Here is a 27,000-nt window from a genome sequence, read left to right as displayed (position 1 = left end):
TAATGTGTCTGAATGAGCAATATTAGACACTTTTCTTATTTTCCATTCTACATTCTTTGTGAAGAGCTTGCTGGAGGTATGTTCTATCTGTAAATTTTAATTGCCAATTCTCATGCATTTAGTGGAAGACGAAATTTCAAATAACATATTTAATTTGCAGGGTACTTATTGGTTCTCCATTAGTTGGCCAACCTGAGAAAAGAACAGGAGATGTGTACAAGTGCCCTGTAGGAAGGGACAACCAATCCCCCTGCATAAAGCTGAATTTACCAGGTATGAAAACAAATGAAGCTGATATGTGGAGGTTTGAATTTTAAGAGATTTTTATTTAAGAAATAAGTGTTAAAGTTATTTCTATTGAGAAAATTTACTTCTGACTTCAGAAGTAAATGTGAAGGAAGTTCTATTTGTAATATCAAAAACATTTTTATTTTAAAGCTCCTCATTGCCCTTTGGAAAACATGCTTGTACTTGTAGAATGGGCATTGGCTGTGTTATCCAAATATTGTTATGACTGGCACTGATTGACTGTGGTTTGGAAATTCTGGCAGAAAGACCAAGGATCATAGATTCATAGGCCACCCTTTCCAAAGCTCCCTGGAGCCAATGAGAGCCTTCCTATTGCCTATTCAGTAAGATTTTGATAATCACATAACTACCAAGAGCCAAACTGAAGTACCTAAATAAGGTGCAGGTAAATATTCATCTGTTTCTTTGTCTAGTGTCAAGAGATACTCACTGCAGACAGAAAGAGGTTTCCCCTTGATATGAATTCTCCTAAATATGCCTGTCACCCTATTTTTTTCATTCTTTTCCCTTGAAAATCTTAATGTCAGTAATGTAAAAAAAAAATCAAAAAGTTGCAAACATAGAAGCTATAATTCATGTATAGCAAGACAAGGAAAAAAAAAAAGAATGTGTTCTATTTGACAAAACTGTGTGAACAATAATGTTTTGCTTTTATAGTGCTGTTATTTTTACTTTATTATTTTTGTAGTTAAAGAAAACTATTTGAGACAGCAACGCAGACAAATTTTCTGGGATAAAAGCCAGTCTCAATTTTTTTTCTTGTTCATTGGAACTGAAAGAGGAGGATGAAGGGGTGCTAAAATATTTGATGGAATCAGTGTCATTCTGTGTTTTATTTTAGAAGCTGGAAGCCCTATGGTAGCAGATATATACTTTAACATTTTGTTTCCACATTCTCAAATACTTAACATTTTAATCTATTTATAGACGCTACTTCAGTGCCTAACGTCATGGAAGTAAAAGAAAACATGACTCTTGGAACAACCTTAGTCACTAACCCGAAAGGAGGCTTTCTGGTAAGGAAGAACTTTTTGCCAATTTCAAGAGAAGTCTGTGTTTTCCTTAGGTACCATACCAAATATTTCACCCTTTTTCATCTTTTAAAGGCATGTGGACCGCTCTATGCTTATAAATGTGGGCGTTTGCATTACACAACTGGAGTCTGCTCCAATGTCAGCTCCACTTTTGAAACTGTGAAAGCAATTGCTCCATCTGTACAAGGTATGCATGCCACAGGAATTCTCTTGTGTGTCTGAAAATACAAAGTGCCAAACAAGATGAATGTATACACACAGGCATACCAAAAAGTACAAACTCCTCTCCTTAGCTAGTAGCATTACCAAGTTAAGTAAATGTTTTCATTGCCAGTATATAACCTAAATTCTTTCTAATTTTGGAGTTTATCTTCATATAAACAATTATTAGAGGGCTATGTAACATCCAAACACAATTGCTAAAAATAGTTGCTTATGTTTTTTACTTAAGGCCAAAAGGCTCTTGTTAAATAATGACAGCACGTTGTTAAAACTTAATTCAAACCCAATTTAGTAATATAAAAATCTTAAAGGCCTGGTACCTTGGAATATCAGAGAGGAATTGGTATTTAATAAGGCATGCTCACCAGTAAATATTCCAGTTATGTGATCTTCTAATCCCATTCTTAAACATCAGTTTGCAAGTGAGTGGTTTGCTGTTCAAAGGAATACCAAATCACATAAACTACCATAGAAAAGTTGTTGAATGACAATTTGCATCAAGCACATCAGCTCAGACCCGTTATAGAGGGATATAAGTTTATTAGTTTATTAATTATTAAGTTTATTAAATATTAGTTTATTAAAAGTAATTATTATAATCATAATAGTTAGCTGCAATTATATATTTGAACCTTATTTAAATCAATTACTACGTGGCCATCTGTGTTGCAGAGTGTAAAACCCAGTTGGACATCGTCATAGTCCTTGATGGGTCCAATAGCATTTATCCATGGGAGAGTGTCACAGCCTTCCTTAACAGTCTTCTGAGAAACATGGATATAGGTCCTCAGCAAACACAGGTAAAGTAATAGACATTTTATTGTTGTTTAACTTGCAGGGCAAAGAAAAAAATCACAGGAAATTAAATAAGAGCACTGTCTATGGAACTCTTTGTAATTATAACACCATACTGTAATAGAGTGCAAGAACAAAGCAGCTGAAAACTACTACTGAGTCTGTCTATGCTGCTGAGTGGTGATGTCAGGGAGGCTCTCTCTTCTCCAGCTATTCAGTCTGCTTGAAGAGACCAATTTTCTAACTGAGTGGCAGAAGTTAAGTGTCTTAAGTAAGGCAGTCTGAGCTTTGTCCTTTCTTGCTCCCTTCCTTTTCACAGTTGCTTCTTGTCTTTATAGCACAAAGGACATTACTGCTCCTCTAAGACAGACATTCGTAGTTCAGACTTTTGATTGTAAGATTTCTGGAGCGGTGTTCAAAATTTTGTTCTGTGGAGCACCAAGCATATAAATTTGAAATGACAATAGCAAATGGCTCTAAAGCTGCATTTCTTTAATGGCCCAAATTCCCTGCTGCAGTAAATCAGAGCAGTTTCATCACAAGCTACAACCAATTATCACAGTTCAGGGCGTGAAATGTTTCACAGAGTTTTCAATAGAGTATGCAAACAGCAATTTGACCATAAAATGAGGAAGGGGCCAACATTTTAACATAGAAAGTTTGATTGGCAAGAACCTCCTGTCACTTGACCCTCTCTCTCCTCCCAAAGTAAAGGATTTTTTATGATCCTTTATGTTATTTGATGTGCTATAGGCCAAAAATCTTTTTGCTACTTCTCATTAGCTCCTGCAGATGTAAAGGATACAACTGTCTACAAAGAATATCTCTGTCATTTTCCAAGTTAATAGGGTTAACATCCAAGTCCCCTATTGGCTGTGCTGAATGCAAGCTGGTAAATTGTTACGTATAAACTGTCACCGTCACAACTGTGTCCTCTTATTTTATACATGCCACTTTCCTAGATGGTGTGAGGAAGAGGGAAAAACACTGTCAGATGTAACAGAAGGAAAAAAAAAAAATGCTCTTGGTCCTTAAAGTGGTGATTGCTCAAGTACACATAGTATCTTGGGAAAATACTTAAAGATCAATGGCTGCATGAAAGTCATTACTCCTTGTGCCCAAAGGGCTTCATGGGAAGAGTATGTAGGGCAATGAATGATACTGCACCCTCCCCCTGTTACTCACCCTGAGATTCTGAATTTTTTTACATTGCCACACCTCTTTTACTTGATTTTGGATTCCTGCTTTGTCCTGCACAAAAGGTCTTCTTGCTGATCTCCTGCTCACATTCCGGCAGTCAGCTATCTCCACCTGCAAAATACATTCTTTCCAAGTTTTGGCATAGCTACCCTTTCTTCTCACATGTATGCTTATTTACTCAAGAGCGTCAGCCTTGGCATCTGGTTACTAAAGAGCTGAAACATTTGAGGGGCAAATAAGAATGGGAAAAGGAAGAGAAAGATTGGAAAAATGGAAATGGAAGGCAAATATTTAAGGATTTTTGGGAGAACTCGTTACCTTTCCTGTCCCTTCCTCCTAAGAATTTTATCCTAGCTAGCCCTCTCCTTTCCCCCCTGCTCCCTATCTAAGAACACACTCATAGCCACAGGCAGTAGAAAGTTTATTCTGCTTCTTCCACCCGTGCTTTCTCCTTTCTCACAGGTTGCATTTAAACTACTGTTGAATAGGAAAGAGGAGAAATAGCAGAGCAGGCTGGTTTCTTCTCCTTCATCTAGAAACAAAATAGAAATTAATGAGCAGTTGTTTACTTTCTCTGTTTTAACCATTTTTTCCTGTGTTCGTTTTCTTAGGATTTTTGAGCTCATTGAAATCCAGTGTACTTTCACTGGCTTCAAATTGTTTTCTTCTCATTCAGGAAAGGAATGAAGTGATTACAGAATAGCTTCTTAGCTTGGGTGTGACTTGTTCAAAACTATGTTTTGATTACCGACTTAGAAGAATTATTTTCCACTCTCATTTACCCTGTGCATGAACAATAGCCATTAGGGTTGTGGTAAGTTAGAACAGAAATTCCTCAGTATCCCATTTGGCATATTTGAAAGTGAAAGCTAGAAGATTCAGATGCAAAAAGACAAATTTAGTATAATATTTTTCAGAAATGCTTCTTTCCTTTCCTGTTTTCCCTTCTCTGAAAAATAATGCCTTATTGATAGTTAAGGTACATATCCCAAGCCTAGGAATAGAAGTTGGAAAGAAAACATGACAACAGAGAAGAGGAAATGGAATATGGATTAAATGAGAAAAATAATGTGAAGACAAAAATATTTATTTCTGCTTTATTTCACTTTTTAATACAACTGCAAAGAAATAACTTTTTTCTTTTTCTCTTTTAAATTCTATGGAGACAACTTTTTTTTAATATGAGAATGCACTTTTTCAATCCTTTGTATATGAACAGCCTTCTCATAGAAGGATATTTTAAAAATACTTCAATATGCTTAATTCTAACTTCATAGCTCTACTGTAATGGCACTCAGAAATTTTAAAACATGTTTTTTATTCTCCATTAACACAAGAGAGCCATAGGTATTTGGCCTGATCCTTATTATGTCCCTAAGGATTGTATCAGTGGACTAATAAATCATGTCGTGTCATATCTTATATCCAGAAGAACAGAGCTGTTTTAAAGAAGTTTTAAAAAAAAATAAAAGTAGAACGGAGAAAGGCACCTTTAGTGGCTTAAAGGTAATTTGTGTCTGACTCTTTTTGAGCATGGTAGACCAAACAAATTGTAGCTGGGTTTGGCTGTACTTCCCACACCCCTGTGATGTGAATCCCATCACGTAATTTCCATGTACAACATGGTTTAGTAATTGATTAGGAAAGCCAGAATATGCTCTCCAAAAAAGAGTCTGCTTTCACTAACAGAAGGAACAACGGGAAGTTATTGTCATTTAGAATGTTTTGTTCCAAAGTAGCACAGCCTTTTCACTTGCAATGTTCTCTGTTGCAATGGCTTTTTCATAGGAACTGGAGACAATTAAAGAATTATTCCCTTGTATAATATAAGATCTGTGGTATGCTAGGGTACTGAGCTTAGATTTAAGAACTAAAAAGCTGTTCAGTAGATTACAGTCAATAATGTTGGGAAAAATGTAGTTTTTTCTGAAGTGGAGCAGAATTCATGTTTATCAGCATAATTCTACTGTGTTTTCCAGATTTAAATTAATTAGTTCATTTAAATTAGGATTGCTGAAGTTATGCAGTTTGAAGATGTTTATTATCATATAATGGTATATTTGCACTGCGCTGGTATTTCATTAATAGTTTTCTGTTAGATTCAAACCTTCATCACCATCTCATATAATAAAATTCTAATTTTAAAACTTGAACTTTAATTTATGATCCTGCAGGAGACCTGGACATGCAGCCTAGAACTGTTTTGTCTATTCTGAGAAGTTATGTTACCTTTTGTGAGGTGTGGCTCATCACTGATGCCATGAAAGACGTAGAACGTGATGACTAGTGTTTTCAACACTACTGCTAAGGAAGGGTCTCACAGAACAATTGTATCCCACAAGATAACCACATGCCCCTTTTCCTTCCTGATTTACAAGCTATACAACACAGCACAGTTCTCCAGACTCAGATGTTCTTCCTATTCACTTCCTGAGAAGGAAATGCTCAAAATGTTTACTTGCTGTGATCATGTACAGTGCTTCCTCTCAAGTAGGAAATGATACAAGTCAGTGTCTTTTTTAGGAAAAAGACAACATCAGCATGAGTCTCTCGAACAGCGAAAGATGGGCAGATACTTATTATCCTGATCTTGGCAGAAGTCAGTGATCAGTTTAACCCTTGATGTCAATAAAATCTTCAGTGAAGGAGTCTGAATCCACAAAAGCAGTCTCACTGACAAACAGAAATCTCTTGCTGCGTTTCTTGTGCATGGTACTGAAATAATTGAGGCTTTCCTCCTGATCCAAAAGGCCAAGCATGATGAAAACCTGTTGTTTTTCATCAGTCAATAGTAATCGTTCTAAATGATCAACAGCATCCTTTTCAGATTAGGTTATACGAAGGAGACTAATAACTTGCTAATAATCATTAGCAAAATAAAATAATTATTAGAAATAGTTTGTTGACTGCTACCACAAAAACAAAACAAAACAAAAAGAAGAAAAAAAATTCAGTCATGAATATAGTATTATCTACAGAACAGAAACAATTATAGCATGTTGTCTCAGTGTTGCTTTCACAGACAGATGCCAAAAAACGGTTAGAGAAAAACTTAGAGAGAAAAGGTTAAAATGACTCAGGTGGGATAGATTTTGCATTATACTTTTGTAATTTTATTTAGATAGTGTTTCATAATGTTCATGACATCAAAGACTAGTACCAAAAATTCTACAATATCTATTCTTCTACTGCAAGTCTCCCTTTTTGTTTAAATATAAGCAGTGAATGCCAGCAATCAAACATTGTGCATGGTCTGAGAGGCTATGAAAGTACCCCAGGAAACACTTGCAAAGCAATTGCAAAGGACGTACTAAGCCACCTCTAAAATAATGTGATGCTTAGTATCTACATGCTAGAGTGGTTTTAAAAATAGATGAGTGAGACATAAATGTGCCATGTAATACTGCATAATCCTAAATAATACCTATAAATTGCCATATGTAACATAAAATTGAAATATGCTAATGGAACACTGTGTGGATTCTTCCCAGTAAAAGCTGTCAAGTACCTGCCAAAACATTAAAAGTGACAGAAATGAATGAGGGAAATTAATTAGTATTTAAGGATATTGCTTATCTTCTTTTCATTTTACAGTTTGTTTTTGCAGCAGGTTCCCTCAAGCATTTGTGTTTGCTTTCAGTCCAGGGTGGTTGCATTTTTTTTGAGTCTTTTCATCACTCTCTTATTCCAGGAGCAGCCATTTTGTATTTTTTCCTCTGAACTTGTCAGGGATATTACTTTGGCTTACCTCCTCTTGTGATAATGGTTATGGTCTTTTGTCTTTATAAAGATATGGTTGCTTAGGTCTTCCTCTCAACCCCAATGACCTAAGTTTATCAACAGAGTGTTGTTTCTAGGCTGTGTGTAGAGTAAATAGTCTGTTGATTTATAGAACTTTATGTTTGGACAGAATTAGGAGTTGTATGTGAAGTACAGTCTCATATTCTTTAAGGAAATCCCTTTGAAAACTTGTGACTGCTTGTTAGGGCGTTGAATGCCTTGTCCTAGAAGTGAGCAGATCTGCATTTCAAATGACCCTGTGTCAGGAAGAACAAGGAGTTGAGCTTGCATTTTACTTTGTTCCCATTTGTAATAAAGAAACAGCTTAGAAACTTGAAAAGATTTCATTCACTGTTTTCCAGTTTCTATTTCTCAAATGCTTATAGGTGCTTCATACTGGGGGAAAAGACATGGAGTACATTTTTTTCTCCTGGCTGTAGGTACAGATGAGCATTTACCTCACTACAAGAGATGTAGCTACTTTCTTTAATGGTGGTTGATTTTTAATATAAATGTTGTGTTTCAGGTTGGTATTGTCCAGTATGGGCAGACTGTAGTCCATGAATTTTACCTGAATACCTACTCAACAACAGAAGAAGTGATGGCTGCAGCCCTGAGAATACGTCAGAGGGGTGGCACACAAACTATGACAGCCCTTGGAATAGATACAGCAAGGTAAGTTCACTAAATATTTTCCTGAATATGACAGGAACAAGTTTAAAAGATATCAAAAATAGGATGACTTCATTTAGCTAGATAAATGAGATTTAAGGTGAGGCTGGATAAAAAACCTGTCCAACCTCAATGACAGTTACATGTGGCACCCTGAAAAGGCAGCTGTTTCATGAATGAAGGAAATGGGAAAGAGAAAACACGTGGAAACTAACACAGTTTGTAGTCCTAAGCGAAGGCAATTGAAGGACTTGGGTATACATGTAGGTTAGGCAGGAGCTGTGTATGCAGAGGGATAGATGAAATTAAGTTTTTCAGAGGAAATGGGAAAAAATTGAAATTTTAATATTAATTTCTTTCTTCTGAGGTTAAGATTATTGTGGGATTTAAATCCACATTTGTCAACAAGTCTAGAAATTTTATGTCAGAAGTCTTTAAATCTTCTAGAGCACTGGGAAAATAAAAACTCATAGAATCTTAGAATGGTTTGGGTTAGAGAGTTCTTTAAAGACCAACAGGAGTGCCTTTTTGTAGATCAGGTTGCCCAAAGCTCCATTCAGCCTCACCTTGAACACTTCCAGTGTAGAGGCATCCAGGCTTCTCTGGGCAGCCTGTTCCATCCAGCACCTCACTTTTCTCATAGTAAAGAATTACTCCCTTAGATTTAATCAAAATTTGTCCTGTTTTGGTTTGAAACCATTCTACCTTGTCCTACTACTACACTCCCTGACTTAAAAAAAAAAAAAAAAAAAAAAAAAAAAAAGTCCCTCCCAGTCTATCCTGTAGACTCGCTTTGAGCAATGAAAGACTGCAATGAGGTCTCCTGGAGCCTGTTCTCAAGACTGAAGAATTCCAGCTGCTTCAGCCTATTTTCATGGAAGAGGTGCTCCTGCCCTCTGATCATCCTTATGATCCTCCTCTGAATCTCCTTTAACACCCTACGTGGGTCACCTGGTCAAAGAAGGAGATTGGTTTGGTCAAGCAGGACCTGCTTTATATGATTCCATGCTGGCCAGGCCTGATGCCCTGACTGTCCTGCACGTGCTGTATGATCAGACTCTGAGATGGCTTTAGCACAGATTACACAAGAATGAACTATATTCATACACTCAAGTATAACAATGATCCGTACTGCTAAGCCTTTCATATTTTTTCCCTTTTCTCCTACTTCTAGCATAACAGCTTTACTTTATTCCATGACATAGCATGTCTCTCTTCCCAAATATTCTTCTAGTTTAAATCTGCAGCATCTTACTGATTAACTGTTTAAGTATCTGATTTGTTGATGCTATGCTTTAAACCCAACAACACTATTACTTTTTCACAGTAATATTTGAGGAATACTTTGTTACAAGTAGGAATTCCATGGAGCCCAAGCAAGCTCAGGCAGAATCAATTAGCAAATACTGAGAAAGTGTATGTGGTTCAGAAAGTCCCTGTGCACCACAAACCCTCACAGGCTGGTATGTACAGGAAGTATCAACAAAGTTTCCTCAGCTCTTGCAGTCCCTCCTAACTTCCATTTTTGGTTGTCATCCGAGATGAATCTTAGCTTTTATTTGCGTGGCCAGTCTTTAAGATTGGTGATACTTTTCTAAAAAGAGGAAGCCTTGCTTCCATCTTCTCCAGAACCCTATTCCACCGTTTACTTTTATGGTTCCGTGCAGAACCATGTCATGCCCAGCCTGCATGAACACCCCCTCAGTGTTCCTTTCCCCATCTGCCGTGCTCATTGAGTCACCCACGCCTGCTGTCACTCACTGGGAGCCTACTTCTGCCACGTCTACAACATCCTGTTTTGCTGTAGATGTGTGCTGGTAACTGAAGAAATACTTCTGGCTTCTGAAAGTGCTGTTTTAGTATGAAAATAGACTTTTTCAGATGTGGATTTTGGAGGAGGGGTTTTGATTGACATGTTTTGTTGTTTTTTTTTTTTGTTTGTTTGTTTGTTTGTTTTTTTAAGCTACTAAAACTGTTTTTAAGATGACAGTGTATTCAGTTAGGAAAATAATTATTCACCATCCAACACTGTGCTTTTCTTCTGTCACAGTTGAAAGAATCCTTGTGAAACACTGACTGTAAACTCTCATCTAAATTCCAATTGATCTTGTTTGTATTTGTTCCTGGTTAATTTTTATTTCTTTTTTCCTACGTTCTACTTAATGTAACATATTTTGTATCAGGGTTGACTAACCAAAATGATGTGTGTGCAAGATGTTGACTTTGCCTTTTTTAAACCCTTTATACCTCCTTTAGGGAAGAGGCATTTACTGAGGCTCATGGCGCACGAAGAGGAGTACAAAAAGTAATGGTTATTGTGACTGATGGGGAATCACACGACAACTACAGATTACAAAAAGTGATTGATAAGTGTGAGGATGAAAACATTCAGAGATTTGCAATTGCTGTAAGTGAAAAGTAATGGGAATAAAAGTAGGAGTCTGAAAAGTGTTTCACCTTTCAGATGTCTGTCTAAAATGCTTATGTCACAGAATCTTGATGGAAATATAATCATTTCGGAGATTTACAAAAAAAAAAAATTACCTTTTTTTTTCTGATCTTAAAGCATGAAAGAAAAAATTATCTGACAAGGTTTAAGGTTTAGTTTTGGTTGGTTTTGTGTATGTGGGTTTTTTTGTTTGGTTTGGTTTTTTCTTGTTGTTCATTTGTTTTGGTTTTTTTTTTTTCTGTGAAGATAAATGAAAGAGTTTAAGAGGCAGTATAAAACATAAACTTTTTTTTTTTAAAAAAAAAGGAATAGTGAACAGAGAAGATTAGTTCAAATCTTCTGAACAGTTTGTATAAACATGTTATCCACTTAGAAATAAACAATAAGAGCAAAGGTGCGTTATGGATGCACTGTGTGCTGGAATACTGAAGTTGTCATTTCACGTTGAGCAATATCAGTAGCTGAATGAGAGGTTAAATATGATGAAAGCTAACTCATACAGAGTGTTATGGAAAAATTAATGATAGATTTGGTGTAACCTCTGCTATATTTGTATATTCTATGCTGGACTAATCTGTTTTTTCTCATTAACTTTTAAGATACATTGGGTTGTCTCTGTTCATGTCTCTCTCTCTTTTTTTCTCCTAGTAAGAACAACCTGTCATATTAATACTCTCTGGTTCTGAGAACAGACTAAATAATCTCAAGCACCAAAACTGATGAAGTATAGATTTTTTATTTCCCCTTCATGCCTTAAAGAATGACCCTTGGTGGCATTGTTACCAGATGACGAAAAGCTTACTTTCCTTGCATGACTAACCGTACAATGGCATAATAGGAGATCAAACATTTTCAAGAAAGTAAATGTCTTTAAATTAAATAAAATCATAGAACTGAAGATTAGTTACACACAGGTGGCATTTTCAATAGTTGCATTTATAAAGCTAAAGAGCACTGAAAAAAAATGTCCTTGCTGATTATGCAGTAATTTTTAGCTAAAATCACTGTCTAAAACCAAATTTGAATTGCTTCAGTGTCCAGGAATGCTAGAACACTGAAATGTGTTTGGGTTTTCCCTCTCAAAGCAAGAAAGTGCACAGATTTATTTTTTTTCCCCCAGAAAAAATAAGTGTTTGTCAGAGAATTGGAAAAATTAGCCTTTTTATTCTGAGGCATCCTGAATTTTTACGGCAGCAATTTTGAAACTATTAGCAAAATCTGAAGTCTTGGAGCATCATACTGAATGCAATGTCATGATGTATTTACAGGCAAAGTTATACGTTACAAAAACTAACTATCCTGTTCATAAATAAGTATGTCCTTAATTGTTTGTATATTGTGTTGTGAGAAGAACTGGTGGTATATATTTAGAAGTCAGTACAATTATATATTCTGTCTGGGACAGGGTTGTTTTTTGTTTGTTTGTTGTTTTCTAAATTAAGGTCTATGTCAACAAATCGTAGGAATTTTGTGATGAAAGGATGAAAGCAGCAGTTGAGGATAATATACATATTACACCATACAATTGCTTTGCTTGCTGTTATTGGTGCTTGCAGAAAAAAAAAGAAAATATTGAGCTCTCATACAGTTCTGTTCTAGTTACAAAACAATGGCTTTTATTCAATGAAGGCTATAAATCTGAGGGGAGGTTTTAATAGAACCATGAAGGTTAGATATGATTTTCTAATATTTTCTGACTACCTTCCTCTAAGGTATCTTTTAAAAATAGGATTTAAAACATAACCTTGGTTCTCTTTTTTTAATCCTCTATAGATTCTTGGCAGCTACAGCAGAGGAAATTTAAGTACTGAGAAATTTGTAGAGGAAATAAAATCAATTGCCAGTAAGCCTACTGAAAAGCATTTCTTCAATGTCTCAGATGAATTGGCTCTTGTAACTATTGTTGAAGCCCTTGGAGAGAGAATATTTGCCCTTGAAGGTAGGACATTATTTAAAATTTTACTTTATGCCTGCATTACTGCTGAGGCAAACACAAGACCACTTGCTTTTATCTTCTTTTTCAGTGTATTATGCTGCATAAAATGTGTTATGCAAGTATTTTTTCAGCTGATCATAAAGATATTTTACAGTACACATCAAAAACATAGATAATAATTTGAATTATGTTCAGATGGATTAGAGCAGATGGAGACAGTAGCCTAGAAGGGTAAGAAGGGTCACTATAGTAACCATTACCATTTTACCCCTGGGTGAACTTGAACTCGCCTTCTCTTATGTAAAAGAGTGTGTCCTAGACTGCCCCATGATCATGTGTTTGTCTGCCTTTGCCTTTAAACTCTCTTTATGGTTAGTTATTAACTACAATGTAGTAGTTTGCTGTACAAGTTAATGTGAGTTTTGTATAGAGAGTTGGTAAGATATATTTTTTCTTTTGGAAATGCTTGTGATTGTCAGATTTTAACAGAGAAAAGTTATCTCCTAATATCTCCTCACATTCTCCATCCAAATTAGGCAACACCATCCAACTCTGTTTCAAGTACAGTGCTGCTAATAGAAGACTGAAGTTTATTAGTTATAAATTACAGTGACCAACTCTGAAGGGCTTAGTGTCATACAAAGACAACATCCATCTGTTTGGGCTTATTTTCTTTTAACATTCCAGCTTTCCAAGTAGCTAGAATTGTGTAGTTTATGGCTGGAACAAAAGATAATGTTGAGTTGAATGTCTAAATAAATAAATAAATAGATAGATAGATAGATAAATAAATAAATAAATGAGATTATATTAAAGGTCTTTAAATTTCCGTTAATGTTTCTTAGACATACAAGTGTTTGTAGTGTATCATTTAGTGTGAGTTAAATGTTTCTATCATCAGTTGTTTGCTACTAATTTTTTTTCCCCCATTTTGTATATTCTTATTTTTTCCCTTTCTGAAGGATTTTATTTCCTCATTTATAAACCAATTTTACTTGAGACTAATTCAACTCTCTGAAAACCCAAGTTTAGCTTACTGAAGCTTGCTCAGTACTTTAAAGTTCAGGGAATAGAAGCTCTTTTGTTAAGTGTATGTTTTATAGGAAGAATACACTTTCGGTTACAAAACAGTTATTCAAAGAGAAGTTGAAAACAGCCATGAGTTTTTGAGACATAAGAAAAATCATTGTCTTTTATTATTAGAATGAAATCTGTTAATCACCCCTATTATATATAATGTAATTTTAATGAAAATGTAATAGACTGTTTTATTGGTCCATGGCAGGACAAAGGATATTTCTGGACATCAGTACACTTTGAGAACTCGGATTCAAGATCACATTATAGTACAACCCACTGAACAACAAAATGTAGCCAGAAGAGACAGTGTAATTTTGTTATGCTTCACCTTGTCCCTTTCAGTAGTCTGTAGTCATCAGGTAATGCTAGCTACCACATGGAGTCCCAGCCTATGCAAATAGCATTGGAAACTGTGCTGGCCTCGACTTTCTGTTGATGAGAGAATGCTTTCTTTAGCAGGCTCTAGCCCTTCCACTGGCATTAGTAATTAGTAAATTAAATTAGTAAATTGGTAAAGAAAAGACAAACATTTAAACAAGTTTTGTGTTCTAATGGTACAGTTGCAGTTAGGTAGATGAAGAGGAATCTAGCAATGTGATTGAATAATAGAAATATTACCTGTTTGTATAATTAATAGGACTCCTTTAGTATGTGGTATTTTCAGCATATTTCAGCATACCTCTTCTAAGTATCAGCAAGTTCTGCAGTATTCCTTGAACACAGTTTTAATTTTCTGCAAAATATGCAGAGGCAAATATCTGCTTCTTGAATATTACAACTTTGTATTTGAAATAAACTTATGAACTATTAGTATTCTTGTACTTTGATATATTTTTGCCATATTTTCAAATTTTGTTTCAGATAGATTTGGCTGTATTACAAAAAAAGTTATCCAAACATCAAGAAAAAAGGTTAAAAATTGACTTCTTTCAGCCTGTACGAGTTCTAGATAACTTCATACCCAAAAGCCTCTTTGATTTCCAAATCTTCATTAGGACTTCAGTCTGTTCCAAGATTTCTACATGAGGCCCCTGTGAAATGAAACAATTTATACCCTCTCTTCCACCTGCAGAAGTCTCAGAAATTGCTTCCTCTGTCTGCAATGCAAACTAGAGTGGAAAGTAAGATGAGATCTTAGCTTTATAACAAAATATGATGAGAATCAGTCATTAAGAATTTCAATAAGCCCCTTTTTGTTGATTGTTTAGGCATGGCTTCCTGCTCTACCCAAAGCATTGCTGGAATTATTCTAGATTTGCAACTCTGTCCATGGATACATTGTGGTGAATGGGAAGAAAAGCAGATTATTTCTGTCCCTCACAGCTTTCTTGGGACAATTTAGTTCACTGTATGTGTGCATTGTGTTAAGACTATACAGTGTAGCTGAACTGATTTCTGTATGTAATGTGGAGGTCAGAAGAAACTGGATTCATGAAATTCTGTATCTGAATGTGCTTCAAGTCTTAATCTAAATAGCCTTCTGCTAGTATAGGAGTACATCTGATATTTTTCCTCTGGTAGATTTCTTGGTTTTGTTTTGGTCTTTTTGTCATTAAAAATACTGCAAAGGAAAATTCAGAGAGAGCTGAGTAATGAAATCCAACAAAAACTCACATTTGACAGCCAGTGGATTTTTACACATAATCTTTTTCATATGTCTCTGTGTCTCATGGCGTGTACTTCTCATTTTAACAGCATATTTATGTTTTATCCAATATGTAGGCAGGCACAAATGTTTTTTCACAAAACATCCTTTATTAGATGCTTGGCAGTTTGAAACTCAATGGAAAGTTAGAGTAAAGGCCATTATCTAAGCAGAATTCAGAAGTGCATATACTGACAGTACTAGCATTGTCTTCTGCTTGAAGCTATGAGAGTCATGTCTTTCTCAGCTCATTAAAAAGCATCTTTTGTTGCATGATTAATGCTGTTACTGAAAAACATTATTTATCAGCAAATGTGCAACTTAAAATCTTTATACTCAAAAAGAACCAATTTTTTCTCAGACTTAGCAAAGCAGCTACATTTTGTGAAACACATTGGCCCATGTTTGTATGTGGAACATTTTGTGTTTGAGTTCGTCTGCTTACTGTAGCTAATCATAAATCCCAGCAATTAGCAAAGACATACATGAGTGAGCAGCCTTTGTGGTTTAGCTGCTGAGTAGCAGAAGTTCTGTATTATTTAGTAGTCCTGATGTCTGAAATTTGTGCAGCCATATCTGGCTATGCCTCAGTCTCATTCACCCTGTTTGAGGTTTGCCTCAGTGCTCAATTGGTAGCAAATTATCAGTTCTTCTTGGACAAGCCTCAGAACACAGATCTTAGTTCCTTTGTGATACCTGTTACCATGTCATGCTCTCAAGAAGGAATCAATATGCAGAATACAGTTACCTTACTTGTGATGCTTATGTACCTGAGAGCAAGCACCCTGCTGAAAGCCTGCCAGTTTAGTATGTGGTATGTGACTACCTGAAAAGATATTGACAGTACTACTAAATCACATGATACCTTATTCATTCAGTCACTTAAGAGAAATAGAAACATTTTCATTTGAATTTCTGGGAAGAATTATCGTTCCCAAGCCCTTCCCTAACATTTATGAATCTTGGAATGTTGAGATTTTCCTAATTTGTTTTTAACAAAGGTTCAAATGTTTTTCATTTAAACTTCTACCAGCTGCCTACAAATTTTTAGTTGCTTGAGTATGAGGCTGGGGTTACATGGATGCGTTTTATTGTTCGCTTAGCTCAAGTGGAAAATGGCTTAACCATATTAATCAAACATTCCAAACATATTTAACATCAGCCTGAGGTCAAATCTCAGTTTTAGCCCAGCAGTATTACTTGGACAAGTTCTGAGACATGATCTTAAAATGGAAATGGTTTCTTTCACTTAATGGTAACACAAATCTTAATTTCTGTATTTATTGTGAAAATCTGTTGAAAGTTATATTCACAAAATAGTCTTGTTAATTAATTACGTTGTCCTTTACTATCATGCAAGCATTTTCATTACACATCTTTTTTTGTTTAATAGCAACAACTGATCAGCAAGCAGCATCATTTGAAATGGAGATGTCACAGGCTGGTTTCAGTGCTCATTACTCCCAGGTAAACAAGCTGTCTGAAAAGAGAAGTTAGTTTACAAAGTAGATTTTTGTTGGTAATATCACAGATTTTGAATGAGCATTCAGAATTCTTCCTGCAGCCCTGCTCCTTATTTGCTGTTGGATATTTCCACATTTCCTTTAGACCAGTATTCTGCACAATGTACATGAAGAAGAATTTTAAACAGTGGGAGAAAATAAGTGTCTTATTCACACTAATTCTAAATGTGATGCTCCCATACTATTTTTCTACCAGGGAAATATTCTATAATATGTTAACTGTAAAACTGTTCTCTATAAATATTAATATACAAATTGTTATTATGTTGTATTGATGAACTTTAAACTGAAGATATATATGTAATGACTATTTCTGTAATGGATGTGGTTTGAATTATTAGTAACACAACGCATTGTTAGCTCTATTAATATATTGAATACCTCAATTCTCAGGGGGTAAATACTTGGGAAACGGGATGTCAAAATCCCTGGGAATATTTGTTAGTAGAATAAATCACTTCCTGCAAATGTTATTTATTTTTGAAAATCAGAAAATTCCTATGCTTGATGTACACAAATTAAATGGAAATTTAGCATGAGATCAAATAAACTGGAAATAGTTACACTTTAAAGATGTGAAAAAGTAGTGACAGTTGAAAAGAGCACAAAAGGAAAATAATTTAATTGAGCAGACTTTGAGTCAGACAAACTGACATCCGTAGAAAACCTTCTATGCAGCTTTGTTTACAACTCAGCGTATCACGGGTAAAACAAAGAATAACACACCTTCATCAGGATTTAACATAAATACTTCACTGCAGAAATACTCTGCGTCAATTTTCACTGTGTGCTATGAGATTGTACATTATCCTTCAAACGCTGTACTTCACCTTACATACAGATATTATTCTCATAGAGAACCTTGAGAAGATTTCTAAGGTTATCTATTTGGTAGAGTGAATGTTTGAACTTACCATAGAACTGAACTGCTGTCAGAGCTTGACTTCAGTAGTGGGTTCTCAGTTCTTTTGTGTTGAAGGACTCAGGGTATCTGATGTCTCTTTTATCAAGAAGACGGCATTCCTACCTTCCAGCAAAGCAAACAGTGTCCTTGACAAAAAGTGCATTTTAAATACAAGTTCAGCAGAGCAGAGAAAATTTCATCTTTCTAAAAGTTCATCTTTGGACTGCATTTAGATGTACTTTCTGACTGGTTTTGCTAAATCTCTTTCATCTTTCTATCCTGTGTGTCATTATGGGCTAAACTTGCAGGAGATATATTTCAATCTGTTACTTTTCCTGAATGGTCAGTGTTTTTTTTTAATTGTGTGTGTTTTTATCAAAAAGTGTGAGACATCCTCTAATTTGAGGCCACAGTATTTTAAGAAAAGCAGGACTAAATCTGATGCGCATACAGAAAGCATTGCCCAGCTAAGCGCTGTGATGAAAAAAGGTTCACATAGGTAACAGCTTTTTGTTTTTCTCTACACAAGGATTGGGTTATGCTTGGAGCAGTTGGTGCATATGACTGGAATGGCACAGTGGTCATGGTGAAGGACAGTGATATTTCAATACCAAGTAATGACACTTTTCGTGACAGACATTCAGAAAAAATTGAACCCCTTGCAGCATATCTAGGTAAGAAAATTAGCCCATATTGTAACATTTATCTTGCATTCTAAGTATTATCTATTAGAATGAATTATCTTACATTCTAAAAGTCTGGGAAGTTTTATAATTTATAGAGATGTCTATTGTATGATTTTTTTTATTCTTTAAGATGCAATCAATAAAAAGTTAATCTGAACACTTGTAACCTTAATTATATCTGGACTTTTCTCCAATAAAGATCTCTAATATGTTCAGAGATCTCGAAAATTCCCCTTGCACTCTTCTCAAGCTTTTCTCTGCCTTCATAAAAAGCTTTATATAATTTCCATCTAAATCTTCTTTACTTAAAATTAAGCAGTTTTCTATCACTTGGTGGACAATATGAAGAGCTTACCACCATCCTCCTTATAATAATGTATTATATATTGGCAAGCTATTGTTCTTCTTTTAGGCATTTATACCAAAAGGCATCTCTGTTGCCTTGTGTGCTCCACTGGGTTCTTCTTTCAATACCTCCTGGCTCTCTCATACCTTCTCTCATTTCATCCACATTTTCACTAGTGAAAAGTCACCAAAAGAATCATTTAATCTTTTCCACCAAACACATTTTTTCCTTATTTGCAGATTTCCATTAACTTTTTTTAATATCTCCAATTCAGGCCTATTTACCAGAGTACTTGCAATTTTACTATAATTTTTATTAACTACAAATTTTATTAGTCTTCACTCAAGTTGTTAAACTGTCATGAATACTAAAGAGAGATGGGTTCAAAATGCTCCTGGAACATTTTGACCAGTGTCAGACCAGGACACTATCATTTTGACAGCCAATGACAACTGTTCTTTTCAACCAGCTATTGTGATCAGTGGTTCTTTGTCTGGCTAGAGGCCTTTCGCAAGTTGTGTCTGTCAGTGGTCAGTCTTCAACATCTTTATCAATGACACAAACGATGGAATTGAGTGCACCCTCAGTAACTTTGCAGACAATGCCAAGCTGAGTGATGTGGTTGATACATTGGAGGGAAGGGAAGCCATCCAGAAGGACCTGGACTGGCTGGAGAAGTGAGCCCATGTGAACCTAATGAGGTTCAACGAGGCCAAGTGCAAGGTGCTGTACTTGGGCCGGGGCAGTCCCAGGTATTAATACAGACTGACGGAAGAACCCCTTGAGAGCAGCCCTGCAAAGGAGGACTTGGGGGTCCTGGTGGACAAGAAGCTGGGCATGAGCCAACAGTGTGCGCTTGCAGCCAGAAGGCCAACTATATCCTCAGTTGCACTTAAAAAGGGGTGGCCAGCAGGAGAGGGAGGTGATTGTGCCCATCTGCTCAGCTCTTGTGAGGCCCCATCTTTCTTTGCTAGAAAAATGAACTAGATCCCCATCCAGGCCTGGGGTCCCCAGCACAGGAAAGATACAGAGCTTGTGGAATGGGTCCAGAGGAGGGCTACTGGGATGATCAACAGTCTGGAGAATCTCTCCTGTGAAGAAAGGCTGAGGGAACTGGGCTTGTTTAGCTCGGAGAAGAGAAGGCTCTGGGGAGACCTCATTGTGGTCTACCAGTATTTGAAGAGAGCATATGAACAGGAGGAGGAACAATGTTTACACACGTAGATATCAATAGGACAAGGAGAGTAGTTTTAAATTAATACACAGGAGATACTAGGAGGAAGTTTTTCACTCAGAGGGGGTGACACAGTGGAACAGGTTGCCCAAGGAGGCTGTGGATGCCCCATCCCTGGAGGCATTCAAGGCCAGGTTGGATGTGGCTCTGGGCAGCCTAGTCTGGTGATTGGCGACCCTGCACATAGCAGGGGGTTGAAACTAGAGGATCTTTTCAACCCAAGCCATTCTATGATCCTATGATGATGACTCTATTTCATTTGTACCATCATCCTCTTACTCTCCCTAAGGATAGCAAAATGTACATTATAAAAATTCTGCTGAAGTTTAGACTTACCAGCCTGTGAACAAGTTTGATGACACAGTGATGCTCATGACTATGAGCCTGTAGAAAAATACACCTTCATTTGACTCTGGTATTGTTCTTTAGTGCAACTAAGAGTAAGCATTTGTTTGTAAAGCCAGGCATTAGAAAGCATCTGAATCACAGCAAGTATTTCAGATGCATTCTGTGTGTACTGCATCATGAATTCTTTTCTGCTTCGTAGGCTATACCGTAAATTCAGCATTGACACCTGGAGGTGTGCTGTACATAGCAGGACAGCCACGATACAATCATACTGGTCAAGTCATCATTTATAAAATGGAAGGAAGAGAAGTGCAAGTACTTCAGAGGTTAAAAGGAGAACAAGTAAGTATGCATTCATGATTGATTAACATACGAGATGAATATAGCACGACAAATAGAAATAATGATTTCAAATGAGAAAACTCTTGCAGAAGAACCAAATAGAACTGCGAGTTATAATCAGAAAGATTACAAGATCAGAAACAAATTTAGGTAAATGCTCTGGTCTATTATGTAGCAGGAAGTAAAGCAGTCATAGACTCTTGGAAATCTACTGTATGTGGGGTAAACCTTTGCTGCTGTGAAAGTGGTTATAGCCATTTCTGGACTGGCAATTTTTTATCCTCTGCCTGGAAAAGATGTTATTGGCAAGAAACAGTTGTGATAAGCAACATTCTGTGGGGGAGAATCAGTTGATATAGCATGAAATATTGAATAGTTTATCATTACATAGAACAGCAGCTTTTCCTTCAGGAAAAAAAATAACATGTAACTACTTAATTAGAGAAGGTAGTATAATGTCATGCTTAAACAAGTTGAAAGATCTGCAGACTCTTGTCTCTCTATGCTGCAGTACAATCTTTGATCAGGACAAATCTGATTTTCATCTTCTGTAGCTGACATCTGCATCTCAGCTAATCAGTCTTGGAGACTTTTAGAGTCAACGAAGAAAAGCAAGTGTTTTTAAGGTTTGAGTGATATGGCCCATCTGAGGCCAATATCCAGCATAGAAAGGACTACTTTTCATGTTGAGTGTAAAGGAAATAAAGGGTGTATAGCTTAGCTGTAGATTAATGTTAGATTCAGCCCACACCTTGTGCCTAGACTATGAACATATCACTTTGGAAACAGGTGGAACAAAGGAGAATGGTTTTAAACTAAAAGAGAGGAGATTTAAGTTACACACTGGGAGGGGATAAGCTGCATTCAGGAGACATTCAAAGCTAGGTTGAATGGGGTCCTGGACAATCTGATCTGGTGGGTGGCACTCCTGCCCACAGCAAGAGGTTGGAACTGTGTGATCTTTAAGGTCTCATCCAATCCAAATCATTCTATAATCCCACTTTTTTTCCTTGGCAAGCCTAAGAACATTGGTTGTCCTCTTTCTATTTATTACTGTTGTGACTAGCTTCCCTAGGATAATTCTATTCAAACTCTCTCTACTGAGAGGTGTCAGTCCCCTTAGCAAGTACAAATTTGGACAGAAAACAAGCTTCTAAGGCAAACTGACCAAAAGGGTCTTCTAGATAGCAAAGAAAACGTCTTCATAATGGTGACATATGGTATTGTTGTAAGCTGCTGTAAAATAGATCTTGGAATCAGAACTGTTGCATGATGCTGCTGACTCTACCTCTGATTTATGCCTTTATGTTCTTGCAGATTGGCTCATACTTTGGGGGTGTTATCACCACAATTGACATTAACAGAGACTCATTTACAGACCTTCTCCTTGTTGGAGCTCCAACATATATGGGAACTGAAAAAGAGGAACAAGGGAAAGTGTATGTGTATGCTCTGAACAAGGTAAGGATTATATTTGTTGACCAACATATTGTGTTCCTTCCTGTTTTCATATCCTTATTTTAATGAAATATTATAATTTGAGCTGGGAAGAATGATGTGTTGAAAAGCAGAGAAACATGTTGTTAAGAACAGAGAGTGTACTACTGATTATTTTTGAATACTTCTCAAACTTTTTCATTTTTACTCTAGTAGAGTATTTTGCATAGACAAACACTACTCTCTAAACTGCAACAAGATACAGACAGAAATTTACCAGGTTAATTTTTATATCATATTTTCTTTCTGTTATCATGCATTAGGGAGAAGTAGGGCTCACCCATCCTAAAAGTATCTGTTCCAATGTTTTTGTGACTCCCCAAATTAGATCTAAATCCCATACATTCAACAACTTTTTAGTGTGTCACAGCTAGATTAAGGAGTACCTCAGATGATTTTAGTCATTTGATAAGTCCCTCCTTCCCAGTTTCTATATACATCTTTTTTCTTCTTTTCCCTTCTTTTAGTCCAACATATGTTATCACAATAGGTCCTAGAAGTAATGGTGTCCTAAAACACAGTGGCAGAAAAAGGGCCTGAAGAGACTGGGTCTATTTGACAAATAGCTTTTCCAGTTTCTACATGTGTGCTGCCAACAACAGATTGATGGTGAATAACATTGGCTAGAAAACAAGAATTCAGAGTCCTCTAATTGCAAGTGTTTGAAATTTTTTTCCTGTTGTCACTTTTATCCATCTCCAAACAAAGGAGGTATAGCAATGGCCTTTTTTTTTTTTTACTAATCATTAAATTCTTAGGGCTAATCTCTTGGAAAGATTGGCTACATATCATGCTTTATGTGTGGTTTTGGTCTAGGATTCATGCACACTGGACATTGTTGGCCAGAAGAGTATGTGTGTGTGGGCATGGAGTTTGATTGTGCTGAGGACAGAATTCAAACTATGTAAGAGATAACAGTATTGCCGTCTATGATTCCTATGAAGCTTGGCTTACCTTCTCAAATTAAAAGATTGTCTTTGAAAGAAATATTTTCACTGTGTTGAGAATGAAGTGGATCACTTATAGTAACATCCAAATACTTCTATGACACTGTGCTTTCCTGTAAAACTAATTATAGCATAAGCATACATATAGCGTAAGCAGATGCAGAAATGAGGGAGTCAGATTGTCTTTCACACCCCCTGCTTAAAAATGTTATAGTTACAGAATCAGTTTCTACAGTGCACTCAGTCATTATGAATAGTACATAATTGTTTCATTTAACCAGTTTGTCTTCTGTACAGGAGCTCTCTAAAACCCGCATCGCTAAAATGTTTGTGGAAATCCACTAACTTTAAATCTGTCCTTTTACAGACAAAGTTTGAGTATCAGATGAGTCTTGAACCTATAAAACAAACATGCTGCTCACCATTAAAACATGACACCTGCAAAGTTCTTAAGAATGAACCCTGTGGAGCACGCTTTGGGACTGCAATTGCTGCAGTGAAGGACCTCAACCTTGATGGATATAATGACATTGTAATAGGATCTCCTTTAGAGGATGATCATCGGGGAGCTGTTTATATTTATCATGGCCATGGCAACACAATCAGTAAAAAATATACACAGGTATGAAGTAAAATTTTACAGGTTGGCAGCTTCTGTAAGTCTGTGAGGACAATTCTCATTTCCGTATGTCTTTCCAACACAGAATCAAATTGTGACTTCATTTGCCATGATAATTTATTTTTTAAAATGTTCAGTACTTTTAAAGTCAGTTTGATTTAACCAAATTTGAATCTATATTGTTAGAGGATATATTTACATGTTTTTATTACAAACCTCCTGGTATATTCTATGCAGCCAGAAAAGTAGATATTTTGTAATTCTGAATATTTACAGCATATTTCTCACCATTGTGATCTTTTCAGGAGTACTGTAAAGAAAATTTCACAGAATCACAGAATCACAGAATCACCTGGGTTGGAAGGGACCTCAAGGATCATGTAGTTCCAACCCCCCATAGATTTAAAGAGTTTAAAAGCCATCTAACTGCCAACAAATGCGTGTTGCATGTTCCTAAGAAATTAATCAGCCTGCACTTTATAAATCTCGTAATGCTTTTCACAGCGTATTGCATCTGGTGGAGATGGGGAGAAAGTGAAATTTTTTGGCCAGTCTGTGCATGGAGAAATGGATTTAAATGATGACGGTCTGATTGATGTCACTATTGGAGGCCTTGGTGGGGCTGCCCTCTTCTGGTATGGATATTCACAGCAGCTGTCAGCCTAGAAAAGAAACATTTATTTATCTTGTGATACATACATAACTTGGTTACACTGCAGTTTGGACTGTTTTGAGAATACTGATTTTGTACTGGTTTCATCTCACTCTGACACTGGACGTGACTCTTCATATTTTCATGTGTCTCTGGAAGTAATATTAAATGTTCTAGATAATACTAATGGATATAAGAATGCTTTAGGGTCTTCACATCTGGTGATTGCTATCCTCAGAAGTCATATTCAGAATAGAAACTGATTCCACCTGCGGAATGAAGTAAAATAAGGGAGCTGGGAGAAAGCATTTTCTCTTATGCCATATATTATTTTATTAGCAATTTGAAAGATAGGTTCAAATGTAAGGGAGTCACTAAGACAATGCAACTCATTTGTCTCCTACTAATAAAATTCTAGTTCAACACTCTACAAAAGAAACTTAAAAAAAAAAAAACAAAACTATTTGGTGAATAGTGAAATTGTTTGTTTGACAAAAGTTCACAATTACAATGGAATAACAAGCAATGTACATTGAAGGAAGAAGATAAAAATAGCAGTAATATAAATAAATGAGATAAAACTTAATCTCTCATTTCTAAAGCACAGCTAAAGCTATTTCATAATTCTCTCTCTGGTAAGGCAATTTCTAGGCCAGCTCCCCATCCTGTTGCCCCTTTAACCATCTGTCAGGTCTTGTTTACCATCCTCAAACTGCCAGATTTCCTAGCATTTATCTGCTGACTTGTCTTTATAAAAGCTCCCTGTGTCACCAGACTGCATCTTTGCTGGCTTTCTCCGCTATTTCACCCTTTAGCAAAAATATGTACAACTTTGGAATGTAACACAGATCACCTAAAAGCCACAGATTTTCTGAGAATTTCTTTCATTTCACAGCTTATAGAAGACTCCTTAGCAAAGTCATTTTTCTGGTTCTGTTTTTCTGACTTCTAACTTTTGCAACCTAACATAGAAAAATATCACAGAAACTTTTAACTTTCTTTAAACACAATCAGTTATACTGTTCTACACTCCATTCCTCCTCTGCCCTTTCCCCTGTTGTATTATCTTCCTCCAATGTTCTGCCAAGTTAATATGACAACTCTCAGTATAGAAAAGAATGCATCAAAATCTTTGTAGTATCAGGATGCAATGATTAGCATTAACTACAATAATTGTATAACTTCAGACTTTTAAAGTTATGATCTACATTACCCCATGAAAAACAAAATCAGAATTTATATTTGATATCATTTATCATTTATTTGATAACATTTTATCAAATAAATCAATATCATTTATTTGATAACATTTTATGATTAATATTTTCTATCTTCAATTTTGGTGACATTTTCCAACTTTTATCTAGGATAATGCCTGTTAAGATCTCTGTTCTTACAAAAGCAGGAATCTTCCATAACCGGTCTTTTCTACAGAAGTAAACAGAATACCCAATATTCACATTAAGACAGTAAAGATTTGTCCCAGGGAGAACTGCTTACGTTCTGCAAGTTTCTCATCATTTTGTTGCAATGGATATCTAATCTAAGTCTTGACAGTATTAAAAGAATCTTTCACTCTTCCAATTTGGCCTTCAATGCTTACAACAGCTTTTGTTTATTTATATTACTGTAATTTATTGTTCTGTCAGCACTGGATTGAATTCAAAAGCTTATGTGCGGGAACATCAAAAAACTCTTTTCCAGAGATTCCTTGAAATGTTTTTGATGAACAGGGATGCCACATACATTCCAATTATTCTCAGTGAGTCGTATAGTCCAGTGTGATAAATGCTCCATAGACAGGTCAGCAATGCTTAGCCAATTCTTGTAACTATCGTTAAGTGTGAGGTAAAGCAAATTTTTTCTTAAAATTCTTTCATGTGGATTTCATTTAATATTGTTGCTTCATAGGAGAGTACGTGTGAGTGACTAGCATACTTCTTCATATGGAAGTTTGGCTTTCTCTTTGGGCAGGACTAGCACTGGCTGAACAGTCCCACTGCTTACTGCTCTCCTCCCAAATGTTTGTGCAGCCGTGCAGTGAACTAGCTGAGAATCTCATCCAGCTGGAACAAAAGTCACCCGGTCCCCTCTCACCCTTTATTTTCCTTGTTCATTTTTTAACTTTGACCTGCTCTTCAGTCTGGTCACCATGCAGCTGCAACAAAGCTTTTGTTGTTTTAAGTGACCCACGGTGCATGCAGGATGGGAAAGAGGAAAGGCAGAGCTTGTCTAGTAAGGGATGACTATGAGGAGGAAGTAAGAGCTTGCAGCCCACACTGCTCTTCCCAGGATCCCAGACCTGCTGGCTATACCTCCTGTCCTTTTCCTTCCTGCCACCTAGCCCTTTTATACAACTCTTGCCACCCCTACATTTTCTGGGTACAGGATTCACCTCCTTCTTCACTGTCATGTCAAATCATAAATCTGGGAGAAAAGAAGCTATTCTGCCATTTTCTCCTGATTTACTACACTGGCATATTCCATATTGAGGCTAAGAATGAACAGATCCAAAGCAAAGGTTTACAGGGGAGCAGGGCAGAAGGATGTTAAAAGTGGGGAAAAAATGGTAGTAAATCCCAGCCTGTTTATCTACCCACAAACTAAAAATGACACACTAGCCTCTAGACCTTGTATAATAATTTGTTTGCCTGAGGCTGTCCTTAAGAATCAGTCTGGGTCTTCAGTCTCTTTTGAAGTGGAATCAGCTCTTTAGAGTTCCTTAAATGCCTTTTTGAGATACTTCCTTTCATCAGTCTGAAACAAATACAGACTGTGGA

General features: G+C 36.2%; 1 protein-coding gene across 1 annotated transcript in view; it reads left to right on the top strand.

The window, feature by feature from the left end:
- Window positions 1-27,000, top strand: part of ITGA1 (integrin subunit alpha 1) — a 75,960-nt gene that overhangs the window by 30,018 nt on the left and 18,942 nt on the right. Inside the window, exons 3-15 of the mRNA XM_052670225.1 lie at window positions 161-273; window positions 1,237-1,325; window positions 1,416-1,530; window positions 2,238-2,365; window positions 7,867-8,015; window positions 10,269-10,419; window positions 12,235-12,400; window positions 16,516-16,589; window positions 18,079-18,223; window positions 20,363-20,505; window positions 21,823-21,966; window positions 23,317-23,571; window positions 24,073-24,203. Coding sequence (XP_052526185.1) covers window positions 161-273; window positions 1,237-1,325; window positions 1,416-1,530; window positions 2,238-2,365; window positions 7,867-8,015; window positions 10,269-10,419; window positions 12,235-12,400; window positions 16,516-16,589; window positions 18,079-18,223; window positions 20,363-20,505; window positions 21,823-21,966; window positions 23,317-23,571; window positions 24,073-24,203 — 1,803 coding nt within the window. The remainder of the gene's footprint in view (window positions 1-160; window positions 274-1,236; window positions 1,326-1,415; window positions 1,531-2,237; window positions 2,366-7,866; window positions 8,016-10,268; window positions 10,420-12,234; window positions 12,401-16,515; window positions 16,590-18,078; window positions 18,224-20,362; window positions 20,506-21,822; window positions 21,967-23,316; window positions 23,572-24,072; window positions 24,204-27,000) is intronic.

The sequence above is a fragment of the Tympanuchus pallidicinctus genome, unplaced genomic scaffold, assembly GCF_026119805.1.
Source record: "Tympanuchus pallidicinctus isolate F22 unplaced genomic scaffold, pur_lepc_1.0 scaffold9, whole genome shotgun sequence".
NCBI lineage: Eukaryota > Metazoa > Chordata > Aves > Galliformes > Phasianidae > Tympanuchus > Tympanuchus pallidicinctus.
The sequence above is the reverse complement of the archived record's forward strand: the minus strand, read 5'-3'. Positions and strand labels throughout refer to the sequence as shown.